At 37.9% G+C, this 18,648-nt stretch overlaps 1 protein-coding gene across 3 annotated transcripts in view; it reads right to left on the minus strand.

The window, feature by feature from the left end:
* LOC129252933 (very low-density lipoprotein receptor-like) overlaps positions 1-18,648 on the minus strand; it is a 230,684-nt gene that overhangs the window by 136,380 nt on the left and 75,656 nt on the right. For all 3 annotated transcript variants that reach the window (XM_054891123.1, XM_054891122.1, XM_054891121.1), the window contains exons 4-6: positions 7,034-7,304; positions 6,714-6,936; positions 3,825-4,157 (exon numbers count right to left, since the gene is read on the minus strand). In XM_054891123.1, coding sequence (XP_054747098.1) covers positions 3,825-4,157; positions 6,714-6,936; positions 7,034-7,304 — 827 coding nt within the window. The remainder of the gene's footprint in view (positions 1-3,824; positions 4,158-6,713; positions 6,937-7,033; positions 7,305-18,648) is intronic.

An 18,648-nucleotide genomic window follows, 5' to 3' on the forward strand; every position in this document is an offset into this window, starting at 1 on the left:
TTATTCTAATTACTGTAGCACAATTAAATTCTCCCTCTCTAAGCGCATATGAAGCTGTGAGTGTATTTCAGCTATTTGCTGTACATCCTTCAAGGCTCAAAGCTTACAGTGAACACGCACACATTGACAAATTTCTGCTATTCAAACCGCAATTCAAAACTCAATCCATCTTTGTGGTTACCATTAAAGCACAATTAAGTTGTGGATGCGTCAATAAATGCCACCCGTAGTCAAAGGTCAAGTGGCAACCGCAATATCTAAAGCGAAATCGGTAATTGAAATCAAATTTCATAGCAGCGATCACAATTGTGTAGTTGAGTTTGGAAATATATGTACTCGTATAAGTTTGTATTGGTATGTGGGTGGCAGATGTGGTAGAGGTGTGTTATGCTCAAAAGCCAAAGTATACATCTCATCTTAATCCACCAAAACCAAATTTGCCGAAACCCATTTAATTCCTTAAATGTGACTAACTAAACGTTCCAGCTATTCTGGTGCGCTCAAAGCTCATTAAACCGCTTAACTGACCTTTGTATGGAGCTGGTGAATGCCTGTATGTACTATGTATGTTTGTACATATGCCCCTTCATTCAAGGGAAACTCATTAACTTGAGCTAAGTATTTGTGTGTTTGCTATTTGGCAGTTCGTGAACGTTATGTGAAACCGAAAGGCCCGTGGGGTCAGTGCAGTATCTTCGCAAAGTGCAAAGGTTTTCGAAGCTCGTAAAGTAACTGCACAAATATGCAATTGAATATTGTAAACCCAAAACCGTGAATATTTAATGAGTATCCATTACTGTTTGTCTTTCGCAAATGCAAGCATTTATTAGTCAATCGTCCAGGTGTTTGATAAAATCTAAATGTTGCAGAGAAGAGCTATTCGCATAAATATTTAATTTCATTATGGCTGCATGAGAAATTGGTTCTGATGTTGAAATGCAAGCATTTTGTGCACTAAAGGGTGCGGTAGAAACTGTGTGTGAATTGAAATACATTTTTGGATGTTTATCTTATGCAACTAAATTTTTCGAGTAGAGCGATTATTTTTACACTGTCGAATTTCTGAGTTTTTTGAGCGAAGATCTGGTTCTAGTATATTTCGCAAGCCTCTACTGAATTCGATATTATTTAATTTAACTAAGGTTATAACTCTTAATTATATTCTTAGTAGCTAGGCACACATAAGTAAAAGTACTGTGTTTCTCCGTCGATTTCTGTGTGAGCCACATCTCTTGCTTTCTTTGCAAAGTGCCTAAGTTTCGGTTTCTGAAGCTGCAAAATCAAGAGTATGTAAATGGTCAAGCGCTCTCAGTTTCTACCGAGTTGTCAGTTCTTGACGCGACCTCTTAATATGGTTAATCGAATTACTGACCAACTTTAGACTTAGAAAAGTTTTGCGTTTTTATTAAGTTTACTCTTCCACAATTCGTTCCAGCTAATGTGCAAAAATAAAATCGGTTAATGAAGCCAATTGAGTTCCCAACATTTCTGATATCCCAACTAATACGGACGACCAGTTCTAAATTATGAAGCATCCAGCTGGTCGACTGGAACTAGTGGCACAGTGGACGAGGGGTACGGGGTAAGATACCCTAGACAGGGATAGTTTACTGGAGCAGCTGCGCTTAGTCGGGAAAAACCCAACCCATTCCGGTAACGTAGAACCGGCTGCCATGGGAATGACTGTGGACGAGACTACAGACCTGCCAAAATACTTATATCAGAACTGCTAAGGGATGTCTATGTCATAACCGATGTGACTCAGAACTCTACTCGACATCCACTGGACTTCTCAGTATACAGACGAGCCAAAAGCGACATTCAACAGAGCTTCTACGAACTCTCGTTCTTTGAATGCCGTCATCGGAGCCCAACCATCACCTATTCTAGACAAAGAGCTTCAGATACCTTGGTTCAAATACTGTAGCAGGTTAAACAACAATTGAGTTCTGGTCGAAATTTTTCCTATTCGCTAAAACTAGCTCTCGATGAACCTTATTGTATCTTAGGGGGTTTTAAATTTAGGTTTAGCCATTACACAAAAGGCTTATAAGGTACATTTTAACAGTTCTTTAGGCTTACTTTTGCAAAGTTTCTCAACGGAAGTAAAAAATACCCGTTCGAGAGCAAACTGATGAGTTGAAATTTTCCACCAAAAATGCACACTCTTTTAATAAACTATAGAAAAATAGTGATTTTAGCTTTAAGAAGCTATATAAGCAGGCAGTGCTAGACGAAAAGATACAGGAGAAGAGAATGCATTCTCAAGTGTAGGAAGAAGGCAGACGAGTGTTACGTAGGCCATGTCGTCCGAATGGACATAAAAGCTTTAGCTCTGAAAATATTATATATATGGCGGAGCTCTTCCTCCTATTTATAGCATGCACCTTGATGTTGTTTCACAAATGGAGGGACCTATAGTTTTAAGCCGACTCCGAACGGCAAATGGGTTTTTTCATAAGGAACTTTTTTATGGCCTGCGTTACGTTGGAAAAATCAGTTGGAGACGGACTTGGCTTCACAAAGATGTGTTCAACTGGGGCGCTTTGTTAAACTCGATCCAAATTGCTTAAGCCCGTATAACAGATGTGGGGCAGCAAATTTTTTTAAATTTTACGAAAAGAATAAAATAATGAAACTTTGATGCTATTTTGGACTTTCCTTGGGTATAGAGTGATCTTTTTACACCCCCTCTAGGGTCCATTGCGTTGCTAGTGCTATGTAACTGGAGTCGAATTTTTAAGTCTTTTGTCAATATCCTTCAAGGATGAGAAATATGTTGATCTTAGGCACAAACCGAGTGGAGTCCTACGAAGAGCAGGGCAGTGGCAAAGTTGGTGTTCCAAAGTACCACTAGCTTCGCTGCAAGTGATACACGCATCGCTCTGGACTAAGCACATTTTGGCTGCGTTATGACAGTTTTGACAGTTTTGTGTGAAGTTCAGTGCTCGCATATCGACTGTGTTCCCAGAGTTAACATAGTAGCTCATTCAGCTCCGTTTTCAGAAAGAAGAGTGATGGATATATTTCTGATGTGTTCAATCTCGGGAAGCGAATACCTGCTTAGCGAGCTCACCGGGTCTCTCCATTCTATCTATAGCTTTGAGTCCTGGTATCTAGTAAATAATGAGCTGCTCATTGCCGCATAGTTCATTCATTTTGGATCTGCATTGTTGAACACATTCCGAGTTAGTCCAAGGAACCATAATTGCTTTAATATCTGCATTGCTTTCGATGAAAATGTTTGCCCGAATATTAAATTTAACATATTTAATAATATGTATATTTCTTCTCTATGAGCTTGGGGGCATTGGCTCTTCAATATCACTCTCATTCCATCTTTTTGTCAATCAAATTACTTATTGTATAACGATAGGTATAATATTTTATGGAAGAAATAAAAAAAAAATATTAAGAGGAACTAATTCCTGAGCTAATTCAGTTGCTTTTGATCGGAAGTTTTAAAGCAAAATAAATTTTGTAATTCTGATGGTAAAGCAGTACCCATTTTTTTATGTACATTTGCGGAATTAAAGTAAAATTTATAACTACAATACATATCAGACATCAGCAGCACATCTGTCAAGAAGTCTCTCACGCATATCCAAGATGAAATAATGATAAGAAAATATGACTCTGCTTTGAGATTCTAATACATATTAATGCCTGCTTTCTTCCGCCATTAGCTTGGCTTTGTTTGCATCCAGTATTCACAATAGTCTCATTCCTATAGAGTATTGAATTGATTCCAGAATTCATTGCTATTATCAATTGTTCATTCCCATTTGTCCAACTCTCATTCCCCCCAACACCACAATACTCACTTGTAAATGCTCTGTGTGGATACATCACTCCAGAAAATCATGCCAGTGCGGAAGACAAAGTCCAATGCAGTTGCCGATTTTGTATTATTCACAATCGATGTCATTTCCATGTGGTCCAAGGCGATTTTCCTGATGTCATGACGGCGCGCCAGCAGCAGGGATGCATGGCCTTCAGTCGCCTTGCAGCGTGTGTGGTTGCGTGGATCACGCATATAGCCCGCCTCGCACTCACATTTGAAGCCGCCAACTTCGTTGATGCAGATTTGCGAGCAAGCACCCGGATCTTCGCATTCGTTTATGTCTACGCAGGTTTTGTTATCGGTCAGTTTGTAGCTGGAAGTAAAAGTTAAAAATGGAATGGTTAGTTAAATGCGACAGGAGTCAGTTATGATAGGTGAGGAGAATGGTGCGGCAGGCAACTAGACTGGGTCACACACACACATGTGATAGTGAGTGCGGCATGCAGTCACAGGTCGTTGTATAGGTATGTACTTGTGTGTGGAGTAAACGGCTACGCTAATGGTTGTAGGTGTCTGACAATTGAGGGGCTCGGAAAACGTGCGAATGCGAGAAGTAGACGATGGAATCGGTTTGAAATGAAAAAACTTCGAAATTGATTGCTTTACGGTCGACTTGAAGTATCGTATGTGCTACCTATGAAGCATACAAGAGGCCACCATCAATGCCAGCCAACCGGTCAACGCGCTTGGGGCTTGCACTCACACTCGTAATCCCACTCACATTCGCACTCACACTCACCCTCTCAACCACACACAGTGTAATTCACTGTTCTGCGCGCTGCTTTCGCACATCTTGGGATTAGAGCAAATACTGTTAGCAATCAGATTGGAAGCGAAAATTAACGTTGACTTAAGTAGAGTGATTTATACTCAGGCATATGTATTTGTGTATGTGTGTATGTACACGTGCGTGTGAGTATGTAGTGTTTGTTTGGTCATGCGTATGTAATTATGCCTCTGCCTTGCAGCTTTCGGAATTTGGAAATGTTTAATTAAAAATTGCTCAGTACGTGATTTCCTCGCTTATGAGCTTAAATGTGACTGGTGATAATGAACTTAACGATGAAATTCGCATAGTGTGGAGGGAAATATATTTAAAAAGTAATGAATTGTGAAATACAATAACAAGGGAGCGATTGCAGAATTAAGAGTCTATTATAAAAAAATCTTTGTAACTCATCCTGCACGTAACCTAACTCGTTCTGCACAAAAGAGGCATCATATGGAGTTTCACCAGATATCTTGAGGACCTGGACTACGGCGATAGGCAGATTCGTCTTTCTTAAAAACTCACTAACGTGCACGCGAAGGCGGACCGACAGGCGGCTGGCGCACACTGTCGTACTGTTGGAGGTCAATATCGCCAAGACGAAGCCTATGAGAGTCAACTACAATAAAGCAAGACATAGAATGCTTGATGGCAGAGCCTACAATCTTTCGTCAACAAACACCTGTTTGTCTGTAGAATATTCTTGTCGAACACCATCAGCAATGACGTGATGTTCCTCAACAAATTAGAAACTCATCCTATAGCAAATCGAACGTAGAAGGTGGCGATGGTTAGGTCACACGCTTAGAAAACCCTCAGATAGCATCACGAGAATGGCACTGGACAAGAACCCGCAAGGGTGTAGAGGTCGTGGTCGGCAAAGAATACTTGGAGAAATTCCATGTTGCGCGTGCTAGCGGGTCTTGTCGAAGTTCTATTCTATTCACTCACGTCTAGCAGCAATTCTAGTACCAAATAATCGATTAAAATATGGTTCATCAAAACAGTATGCAACAGGATTAGCTGGAGCCAGACCGACTGTTATGGCCGAGTGTCCAACATATAAGTCAAACAGCATTGCTAACTGCATTCTATTTACCAACCAAATCTAGGGAGATATGAAGAAAAGAGAATTCAGAGCATCAGAAGGTGTGGTTCTAAGATCGCCCTTGATACATATAAGCGGCATGCGTGGAATGCTCTGAAACCAGTCTTGTCGGGAGCCGCCCATCAGACTATAATTCCGTCAAGGAGGATAGGTCTGATAATGGCCACATACAGCCAGAGAGTGTTCTTCGGAGAAATACCCCATCTGTCATCTGCCTCATATGACCTTTTTGCACAAAAATAGAGCAACAGTAGCTTCCCATATCATATCCTCTAAATCATGTTCGAACTTACACCTAACTTTGAGAATTACACCTAAATATTTACCCTTACACCTTTTAATGATGGCTTTACAAATTGTGGAATTCTATATTTCCTTGAGCAGAGCACTGTTTTTTTAGGGTTAACACTCAAACCGCTATTTGGAGCGTATCAGGCAGCTTATTAAGCGCGGTCTGCATTAGATCGCTTCGAGTTGAAAGATATTTGTCACATGCGGCAAGCGAGCGCTAAAAGCATATCATTGGCGGGCAAGTTCCTCAGAAGAGAAGAAAGAACACATCTTTGAGGAGTTCCTCTAAAGACTGTATGAGCGGTGCTAGAAGCACCTAATCGCCAGATCAAGCATTCGCTGAAGCTCTACTGGATCAATACGGTCAGTTCGAGGTGATTTATAAGGTCTGAAATTATTAGCCGTCCATCGAATCTTGGCTTTAGGGACGATTTCGTCAAAGTTTCCATTGAAATGTTCGTTATAATATAATGTCAGGATGGCAGACCTATTATGGATGCCTGAACTGCCAGGAAAGTGAGTATCTAATAGGAGATCCAGAGCTTCCCTACTAGATATGGTCCGCCCTTTTTTCAAGGAGACACGTTTCCGTACACCCAATAACTGAGCTACAAAAATTTCGCCGCGAATTATGTTTTGCTCGTTTAAGAGCACTTTTGTAAATTGCAAGATAAAGGGAATCCAATAGTCAACAAACTTACCCAGAGTTGCATTCACAGCGATAACCAATCGGCTGGTCAACGCACTTGTGCATGCAACCGCCATTATTCATTGCACACTCGTTCACCGCACACTTGCCCGCCGGCTCGTCTTCGCCATCTGGACAGTCCTTTTTGCGATCGCAAACTTTGGAAAGCGGGATACACTGTCCACCGCCGCAATCAAATTGTGTGGTCGCATTGCATTTGGTGATTTTAGAAATACCTAAAAGCAGATAAGAAAAACAATTTAGGCATGCGAAAGTTCGATTTCTTATATATATTAATTAAAAATTTTAAGTCTATTAAATTCTTCGACTTACCACAATTTTGCTCATCGCTACGATCCGCACAATCGGCCTCGCCATTGCATGTTAAATGTCCTGCTATGCAGGTGTGATCGCCGCACTGGAATTGATCCGGTCGACATGTCGTATTGCGGCAATTTGCCTGCAGTTCGTCATCACCATGAGGACAATCCTTCTCGCCGTCACACAACCAGTTGTGATGAAGGCAGGTAATGCGATCGCGACATTGAAACTCGTGCGGCAGGCATGGCGTTATGACATGGGTGACGTTCTTGTTGCACGATTGCTGAAATACCAACAAGAAGAAAAAAGGAAGATTATTGAAAAATTTTAAAAGTGAATTCGTCATTTTGTTAAAAGAGAAATAACATATATAAAAAAAATTTACGCAAAAAATTTGACTTCAAACGAGAAATATAGAGTGTAGGTAAGTTTTAAACAAATACTACTTTTAGGGCATGGAAGAGACAAATATTTTACTACAACCTAATAAATATTTTCATTGAAAAGTTGCGTACATACTGTCACCCACACCTTATTTGATACAGATACGATTTGCAAAGTGTTCTATATTTCATAATATTTTTCGAATATGAAAAAAATAATAAATAATAATTTATATATTTTGTTAATTTCTCAAACGTAAAGAGATTCACGCCGACTTAAAAGATACAGTTAAAAAAGAGCAACTATTTTTTTCAAATTTTTCAAAGTTTAATATATTTAGCGGCAAAATGTGATTTGGCATGTCAGAAAAATTTCTTGAACATCACAAAAGAAATCATTTCCGCATCGGGTGGTGGCTAGGAACAAAAACCGGGCTCATTACACCATGATAACTCTAAGCTCAGAAAACCGTACGCCTGGCCAACTCGGTACTTTGACTCCGGAACCGAATATTCATAGTGCGAAAGTGACTGGCGCCGGCTAGCAGGAGAAATAAACGACTGGCGCGCTTTGCTAAGCTCGGTCAAATCGCTTAAGCAGTTATCGCACCAATCAAGAAGAAGAAGAATAAGAAGAAGAAAGTGATGTTGTGTGGTTGTTGGAACGAGGCTCTCGAAACAAGGTGAAAGTGAAGGAGTATTTTTACCGCCAACAATTATTTCGTTCGACGATAGCATCAACAGAAAAAACAACTTGAATGTGGAGCAAAACACGTCACGTGTCTGTGCAAAGCACCCGCCTAAAAATTCAACGCAATTGGATTGGAATTTTATGAAATTTGGTAAAGTTGCTCTGCTATAATTTTTTCATGCTAGTCGTTTTTTCTTTAAATTGTAAGTGAACCAATTGTTGATCTAAGAAAAAACAAAACAAATGTTTTCCATCGGCTTTGCTTTTCATAGGCTTTGTTCTTTGTCAAGAACTAAAAAAAATATTTATAGTAAAAAAGTTTAATTTAAAAATTCATATTGGTAATACAGTAATAACAAAATCAAAGATAGTAAAATTGAAATTAGTAAACATGTTTTTTTATTTTAATTACATTTTTTGTTTATTTTTAAATTTATTTATTTATTAATAATGAAATATATTTATAAATAATTATATTACAAAAAAGAGGCACTAGCTACTAAGACTATCGGCCCAATTTATAAAAAAGTTTTTACAACAAAATTTTTTTCGATAAAAAATACGAAAAACAAACAAAAAATTCAAAAAATTTTTAGTAAAAGCTTTTTTTAAATTAAAAAATTTATAAAATTCTATAGTATATTTTTATATGGGTATTATTCAAAAAAAAGGTAAATTTAAAAAAAAAATTGTTTTGTAAAAACTTTTGTATAAATTTAAAAATTGTGTAAAATAAAAAAAAATTAATTACAATTAAAAAAAAAATGTTAAGTAAAAAGTTTTTTATAAATTAGATTTTTTTTTAATTTTACCATTTTTGATTTCGTGATGGTAATAACCATATGAAAATCTGGAATTTTTCTGTAAAATGACATCTAACTTTTTATGAAGATAATGATTCTTCTGCACGAATGATTTCAATTTGTGATTTACTATATGTATATAGAAAAACCACTCAACACCGACAGAAAATAAATCCTCAAAAATTAACGCGATTTTTGAGTCACTTGAAACTTACATTTTATAAATACATATAATTATTGTTTAGACTTAATGGAATGTTTGGCCGAGCTTCTCTTCCTATTTTTGGTGTGCGTCTTGTTGTTTTTCCACTAATGGCAGAACCCCCAGTTTTAAGCCGACTCCGAATGGTAGATGACTTTTTATGAGTAGGTTTTTCATGGCAGAAATATACTCCGAGTTTTGCCATTGCCTGCCGTGAGGTGACCGCTATTAGAAAATATAACTTTTTCTATCATTTTGTTGTTTCAAACACGAAGCTTCGAATCTTTCGCACGTCCGAATGGTAGCCACGCACCAACCCATTCGGCTACGGCGACCTTGAAACTTACGTTTTATTATACCAGAACTTAATGGTCTATAAAACTGCATACTCGAGATTTTTCTAAAGATTCTGATTAACAATTTTGATGAATATTTTTTGTTATTTTTTTAATTTACACAGTCTTTGAAACTTGGATTCATATGGTTTTTCGGAAAAAATTAACCGAATTTTCACTAAAAAAAAGTATTAAAATGAAATAAGAAAGAAATAAATTGTCCAAACGAGTCCAAAAGCCCCTGACCCATAGTCGTATAATGCAGTATATCCATAAAACTGCCGATGGAAGTTTTATTCCACCAGCGGTATTTACCAGACCTGACCTCGTTTGGTACATATTTCTTTGTTTGTATTAATGTAGACTGTTCTTTCAGAAATTCGGCTCACTTCAGCTAAATGGCTCAAAAATTTCCTTGATTCTTTCTTAGCCTCAAAGTGTAATCGGCTTTATTTTGGCAAGGTATCCATAAATTTTCAGAGAGGAGATAAAGGGAAAGCGATTTTGATGGACAGATATGTAGTTTGAGTAATATTTTAAAGTGCAACTGAAACTGAAATTTGAAAAAGGCGAGCAAAACAAGACCGAGAGATTTAGTAACTCCTAAAACACTCAGGCTAAAAAGGCTATTGTATTCGAAGCTCTGGAAAGTGAAAGGGTTGATAGTCAAGGGGGAAAGGAGATAGGAGAGAAACAGATAGGATAGGATAGAGACCGAGGCAGAGATAGATAGTCCTGGAGCATTTTCCAGATTGGGAAAACGGGGAAATCTGAAAATAACCTCCAGTTTGAGAGAACATATTTTATACATTCTCATGATATCGCAACCAAAAATTCATAGTCATTTACACATAAAATTGCTCCTCTTTAAGCAAGACAGGCAAATCGGTTCCTGTTGTTGTTGTTGTTGTTGTTGTTGTTGTAGCAGCATAAACATTCCCCATTTTTACATACGGGGAATACCGCTGGAGTGACAGTCCTTGGATATAAATCAGGGTCGTTTCGGTAACGTAGAACCGACTGTCGTGGAAACGGCAAATCGTTCCCACAATGAATAAAATGGTGGTCATATGCTTACCCCGTGGCTTGTGTCCTGCAATAATACCGCCTATCAACTGTACGACTTTTCTACCAAGTTTTAGAAGAAAGTTCGACAGTTTTCTGTTCGGGCTTGTCACAAAACACTTTGCAGTTTTGCAGAGTTCTAGAATCAACCATCGCTGTTTATGTGAATTGCATACATAACACGGTGCAACCCTGAAAATACACCTGAAAATACTACCAGCGTAGTTTACGCAATTTTTATCCGATTATTGAAAGTAATACATTAATTTCTTCGTTAATAAATGCACTCAAAGAATATTAACAAACATCTTTAATTTTGTTGTAAAATTATGCAATAAAAAATTGTTAAAGTTAAAAAAATGATAAAAAAAGCACTTTCTCCAAGTTTAATCAAATAAAAATCAGAACTAACTAGTTTGAATAATTACTGGTTGTACATCATTTGAAAGGTCTGACAATATCATTTTCAAAACATATAAAATATTGAAAATCGGTGAAAAAATGACTCAGATATCCGTAGATTACCGCGCAAAGTCTGAAAAAACGGTTTTTTATAAATAAATAAAAATTGGAGGGTACAACAAATATAACAAAAATATTTTTATGCATTGTTCGACCATATAAACAACCTACAGTGTGTAATTTGTCAGGTGTATTTCGTTTTTTTTTTTTTTGTAGCACAGTGTAATCTCTGATCCACTTCATGATACCTACAGAGCTGATTTCGAGTATTGACTCTCGTCCTTGTGTGGTAACCGCGGATCCGCACTTAACCAATTCATCGGCAATTTCATTTTCTTGAACACTGCGGTATCCTGGAATTATAATTTAAATAAAACCAAATTCTTGCAATTAACCCTAAATTTCCAGCAACAATTCCATGTTTCGCATTTGATCCAAATTCGTATTTGTTTTGCACATTAAAGAAGTTTGAAACCGATTATTTGAAAAAGTTTCTCATAATTCTCATTTATTCCCTTTTAGTCTTCACAAAGCATTAGTCTAACTAAGCAGAAAATGTGTTCACTGTAACAACAAAAACAAAAAGTTAAGGCAAAATATCCGAACAATGACTTATAGGAGCCTGCTTAGTTGAGCAACATCCCAAGTTTCTCGCCGACCAACTCGCCCGCTGCTCGTATGGAAATTTTGCTTTATTACAACAGAAAACTTTCCACTGAAATGCCAAAATACTGAATGCTAAGTATTCTACGAGTATAAACTACATATTTGTGTAATACTACCTCCAGTTTCCACGTACAAATTTGTTATTTTTGCATCTAACCACTCAATTTCCGGCTAAGCGAGTTGCTGCAAGGATGAAGATCGTAGGAAGATTTTCCGCTATTGCACACAAAAATGACACTGCAGAGATCGCAAGTAAGCAGCACTTTTAGGAGGTTGCCTTGCAGGAGGCAAGTAGGGGGTTAACGATTTATGTGCATACTTTGAATATTCCAGCCAAACAAAGCAAAATGCCGGTGGCAAGCTGTAGGAGCGAAGGATGAGCCACTGAGCCAAATGCACAAACATAGCCAGTGTTTGTATAATAGTAAAGCGCACTTGTGTTAGAGCTAACGCTAACGGTACCTTAAGGAGTATATGGTTGGGTAGTGGCGTGCCACGAAATATGCCAAACTATGCAAGCGAGCAGTGGCGCACCCCGTGAATGCATTGCTTTGTAAGGTGCACGCAAATTCGCTCCTATGTATGTGTATATGTGTATGTGCATATTTACTATACGCATATATATAAATGTTGCTTGCTTTGGCGCTCAAAAATATGCAAGGTGAAGAAATTTTCGACAAGTAATTTCTAATGCTTACAGGAAGGACTGAAGCGAAGCGTTGCACAGCGATATTCTAAAAAAATAACAAAATGGTCTATTTTGGCGCATTTCAATGCAAAAACTAAATGTAATAGCACAATAGAAGTTCCTGTAACTATTAAGAATCTGCTGCGGAACGTAACGAAGGTGATTGTTTCAATAATCTTTACATTGAGCTGCACTGAAGTCCAGGCAACATATCCGCGAAGTTGGATATAAATATGATGAATCCAAAAATCTCAATTCGCATTGAGCTGCTGAAACTTTTCAACCATATAAAATTTCTGAAATAAACGTGTAAGTGGCCAAACATTTTCCAAACACTCAAGTAATATTTCCCATAGCACTTAATGCCAAGAAAGAGGACTTAAATGATAGGTGAAAACTGGTAGGAATTCTTTACTCCGCTGCAAACTTGATACTCTTTTAAAAATCTCAGCAGCCGAGGAAAAGAGAGACTGTTTCGTCCATTCTTATGCTGAAAAAAGTGACTGATGTACGTAGCCTCTTACCGCAGCCCCTGACGAGCACAAAACTGAGCAAAACTCATCCCGTAGAGAACAACTGCGTTCTTTTAGTTACATATTTACACAATACATCGGTTTGTGTGCGTATGTGTTTGGTTGTATCTACACGATGTTGCCATTGATATTTTTGCTTACACACTTTTTCACACATCCGCGTTATCAGTTCGAATTTTCTTTGTTTAATAACCCAAAGCCAAAAACCAACAAATGCAAATAATTCATTTATCTATAATTAACATTATTCAACAGTGGTTTTAAGTTATTTTAATAAAAATTATAATTGTTCTTAGTTTATTTTGTAAATGATATCGAAATGTACTGCTTGGCAACACCGTGCAACACCAGCTGACAGGGTTCTACGGGAATAATATAATGCAGAGCACTGTGTTTGCGTCGGTGACTGTTTCCAGCCGTTCTTCATCCAAAAATGCACCAGCCACGTCTGATGAATGCGCGGAAGTGGCATAGAAAATTCTTTGTACTCTCCTGATGCTCCCTATGCTGAAAAACGAAATTGAGGGAGTAACTTCAGCTGCTACGTCACTAGGGCCTCGGTAGCAGAATTTTGCCTGCTCATTTCACACTCACTCCCATATCGTCCAATCATTCGTTGAACAAAGAAATATGACCGCAGACTGCGTTGATTTTTATATTACCAACACAATTTCAGCTTTTTCGTAAATAAACAGCTGTCATGACACTGGATACGTGAGCTATTCAGCTGATTCTTTCATTTTCAATAGTGAACAAAAGTAAAAATTGTCAAATGTAAGCATGTCATATTAAGACCTGACAATACATTTATGTATAATTATATGTATTAAGCTCTTATACAACTCATTCGACTTTGCAAAACTAGCTTATGAATGGCCAATATACTTCTTCTTCTCTTTGATTGGCGCCATAACTGTTTAAGCGATTTTGGCCGAGTTTTCTTTTTCATTTCTTTGTTGGGCTAACCGGCATTGGTTGGAAATACTAAGTGAAGTCGACTCCTTTTCCACATAATCTTTTCAACGCCGAGGAGTCCTTCCTCTTCCTCTGCTATCACCAGCAGGTACCCCATGGGGTACTTTCAGAGCTGGAACATTTGCATCCATTCGGATGACATAACCAGCCAACGAAGCCCTTGCTCCATGTCTATGTTATCGTAAAGCTCATACTCGTACAGCTCATTGTTCCATCGCCGTCACTAATGTGCAATGGTCCAAAACTCTTCCACATAATCTTTTTCTCAAACACTCCAAGGGACGCCGCATCGGATGTTGTTATTGTTCATACGTTACAACGGGCATGGTGAAAGCCTTACAGGGTGTTATTTACGTTCGTCGAAAGAGGACTTTACTGTTCAATTGCCTACTTAGTTCAAAGTAGCACTTGTTGGAAACAGAGATTCTCCGTTGAATTTCACGGCTGATGGCTACGGACGATGAGTAAATATAAAATTTTCGCTTACAAACTTCACTTGTCCAACTTTTAGTGAGTTGAAAAATTCATTTCGCCCAAAAGATGGAAATGAGGCATAACTTTCGAGCGAGGATTTGTTACCATTTTTGATGTGAATGCCTGAGGCAGGTGTGTTTTGCTCAACTTACTTCGAGTTTTGGCGTTGAGGCACCATAAAAATCCTGTGTGAAACGCTAGTATAATGATCTCCAATGTGGCCGTCGGTACTTGGAATCTGAATTTGGTGAAAACCGTCCAAAAACGGTTGATGCGTCACAAACGATGATGTGCTGAATTAATAACCCAAGTCCGTCATGTGACATGTCACGAAATAGATGCATGCTTGGGCATTAGTGGTACCGACAAACATTTAATATTGCATGAAAATTTGGTCGTCAATTTGACAATGTGACTTATCTCGGATCTCGGCATGAGCGCCGGAAACAAAACAGAAATCGAGAGTTTGGGTGTTTCCAATGCGAGCTCTCACGTATCGGCTCACACGAGAGAGTTTTTGAGCAATCAAAAGATAGAATTAATAGATAATCCGCCTTAAAGCCCATATTTGGCACCTTCTTCCCGAACATCAAAAATAAAATGCGAAACCATAGTTTTTCAATGTCTGTTAAAGCTGTTGAAGCCTTTAAACAGCTCGTTTTGGGGTTATCCACTTGTGATTGTTCAAAGTGCTTTGAAAATTGGTCCAAGCAAATGCAGAAGTGTATTGACTTACAGGGAAAGTATTTTTATTATTATTTTACTGTTTACTGTCATTATTAGATGCAAAATATAAAAGACTCTCGTCGTATTTAATGTTGCTTACTTTATGTAGAACAAAAATGTTCAAAGTTTCCTTGCTAGACAATTTCGATCAAAGTTTCATATCTCCGTCAGTTTTTCTCTCAATAACTTTAAATTTTGGACCAACATTTAGAAATCATCAACTCACAAGCGAGCTTGGCAGGCTGATAGAGGCTGCAGATGGTCAAGACTGATGTTACCTGTCATGTCCGACCGACTGCCGCAGATCCTTCTGTCATTAAGCAGAATGGACTGTATGGACTATGGGCGAGACACTTGAAACTGATAGACATCTCAAACAGTGCACTCTGTCCAGCATGTGGAGAGGAGGATGAGACGGTGGACCACTTTTCTTGCGTATGCCTGGCCTTTGCTCGAATCAGGCTTGAGGTCTTTTGTACTGATGTGTTAAGAAGCGACCACCTTGGCTCCTTAGCACCACAAGATCTACTCAGATTTCTGCGGAGGTCGGGTAGATTTAAAGAAAATTATAAAGGGAACCCGAGTGCAGTACAAAGGACTAAAGGACTTAATGCTGTCTGAGTGCTGTAGTTTGTCCTGACAAAAACATACATTAGAAAAATTTACAAAAAGAACTTTACTTTGCTTGTCTCTTTCGATTAAAGTTCTATAACTCCGAAAGATTTCCCCTGATTTCATTGAAATTTGGACATAGAATTTAGGAAGGATTAGAAAAATGTAAAAAAACACAAAAGTTATTTTTACAAAATAAATATGCCACAAATGCCTAGGTTGCCCATCAGATCGAATGCATGAAATTCATAGCAAGAAGTAATAAAGTGGAAAAAGGACCACACAGCTCACAATGCTCCCACATGGTAAAGTACATAAATATCGAAGTAGAAAACCAAAAATAGAAACAAAACAAGAAAGTGCTTTTAGATTAACAAAAAATGGTGCAGACTACTTTTAGGCAGAAATGCACTTAAAATACAAGCTAATTTGTTTGCGAGCGCGCGGAATAATACCGAAATAAAACTTTGCAGACGGCACACTGAACCACGTCAGACTTTTATACTCCTGCGAGTGATAATTCAAGGAGCTGATACGTGGTATGCAGTACTGACTTAAGCTGCTGCAGTGCCGATTTGGGAGTGTAATGCAAAGCAGTACACTGAGGAAAAACAAGTAAAAAGAAAATGTGCTTCAAACTGTTGCGGCAGAAGATTGGCAAAGGAGTGAAAAAGTCGAGGAAGAGTGGAAAAGTTAGTAGAATTAGTGCAAGAGAAAAAGGTGCAAGAAAGAAGAACATTGCAAGGGAGTGGCTGTCGTAAATACCAGTGATGCTTTTTAATAAACAATGCGAGCACTAAAATTGAACAAGAAAAACAGTAAGGTACCCAAAAAGAAAAAAACATAAAAACAAAAAAGAGAAGTCAAAAAATAAAAAAAATCAAAGCAAGAAAAAAGTAAAAAAATAGATAAAAAAACTCTTATTGCCGTCAAAGTCTAGTAGTGGAAAACTCCCAGCAGCCAAAGCGCAAACAACTTTTCCCATTACAGCGAGTCCAGCATCAGGGAATCGGAGGGCAGCGACTAAAACACGCTTGAGTGCGATGCAAAAGAAGAACAACAAGAAGAAGAAGAAGAAGCAAAAAGGAAGAAGTTCAATGCTAAGCGTATATATGATACATTTAGTGGAATTTGTGCCCGTAAAGAATTAACCCACTGCCATGGCGTGGAGCTGACGCCTAAACCGACGAGCGCAAATTAAGGTGCAGCGATGCCAACAAAATACGCCAATAATCCGCGCTATCAGCAATTTGCAGAATGAATGCAAGAAAGGGTATTAAACCTGCAAGTATTCGAGTAACTGAGTTGCCTTGTATAGTACATTGGGAAGTGCCCAACAACACAAAGAAAGACAGGGAAAAAATGAACAAGCAGCCACTCAAACGGCAGTAACAGAAACAAGAATAACAGCAGCAGCAGCGGCGTCATTAAAAACATTGGCATCGCAAAGCAGCAAACTACTTTAACCACAGCGAAAACATGCATCCTTCGCACAAGAAGAAGCGACCCAGCGCGTCCAGTTGCCCGACGCCACTCAGCTGCTAGTTTAGCTTAGCTGGACGCCCTGCTGCCGCTCGATTTGCGGCGCTTGTGTACGCCTGATTGCTGGAAAATACGCTGGAGATTAATTACACACAATAAATAAAACTTTGAGTGGGCGTGGTGCACCAAAGGGAGCAGCAGCATAGCACCATTCACCACGTGCCTGCAGCTGCTCCGGCTCCTGCTCGCTGCGGGTGCTTGTACTTCCCTGCTAATCCTTTGGCTTGTGTGTTATTTTAAAAGCACAAAATTGCGATAGAGTTGCACTAACATTTACTTGTTTTTGTTTTTGCACTTTTTATGGACTTTTTCTGCTTTTCTAAAAGTTACATGCCTGCGAAGCGCCGAACTTCAAAACAATGTCCATGTTTGTGTATGTGTAGATACACCAGCTACAAATACAAAGACGAAATAACAGCGGCATTTGATGTATGTAACTGAATAACACGACCAACTCATTTGCGGTCTGCGAGCAACACTTTCAAAGTAAAAAGTCATATGAAAGTTTAATTTTACTTTGCTGTTTTTTTTATTTTTTTCTTTTTGTTTTGTTTATTTCATTCATGTTTTGTTGTTGTTTAATTGGCGAGCAGCAGAGGCGAGGTTTGGTTGTTAATTTTGGTTTTGTTTTCGTTTGTTAACAATTTCATAGACAGGAAAATTGTATGCGAGGGGTGATCAAAAAGTATGCAAAATAAGTCAGTTTGAAAAAGAAAAGTAAGATGAAATTTTTGGGTAATTTTACTGTTTTAGAACTCATGGCAAAATTAATGCTTGGGATAAGGAGGCTCTGGTAGAGAAAGTTCTCATCCCTGCTTTTCATTTGGCCATTTTTTTGACGACACGAAATGCTCACAAATTCAAGTCATGGCTCCAAATCGAACTCCGTTCTTACGCTTTCTATAAAGGAAAATTTCCAGGCACTTTGTGAGAGTTTAAAAACACGCTAAACTTAAGTAAACCCTAACGTGCAATGATCATTAGTTTAGATTAGATCGGGGTAGATTAGGTTGATACTTTTGATAAGTTAAAATAAAGTTAGATTAGATAAGGTTCGGATAGTTTCGCTTATATTAGCTTAGGTTAGTTTCGTTTATGTTATGCTATGCCAGTTAAGTTTTGCTCATTAGGGTTAAATTGTATTTTGTTATGTTTGCTATTGTATGTTTCGTTATGTTATAATACTTTATATTATGTTATGTTATGTTATGTTATATTATGTTATGTTATGTTACGTTATGGTATGTTATGATACTTTATATTATGTTATGTCATGTTATGTTATGTTATGTTATGTTGTGTTATGTTATGTTATGTTATGTTATGTTATGTTATGTTATGTTATGTTATGTTATGTTATGTTATGTTATGTTATGTTATGTTATGTTATGTTATGTTATGTTATGTTATGTTATGTTATGTTATGTTATGTTATGTTATGTTATGTTATGTTATGTTATGTTATGTTAT

The sequence above is a fragment of the Anastrepha obliqua genome, chromosome 1 (assembly GCF_027943255.1).
Source record: "Anastrepha obliqua isolate idAnaObli1 chromosome 1, idAnaObli1_1.0, whole genome shotgun sequence".
NCBI lineage: Eukaryota > Metazoa > Arthropoda > Insecta > Diptera > Tephritidae > Anastrepha > Anastrepha obliqua.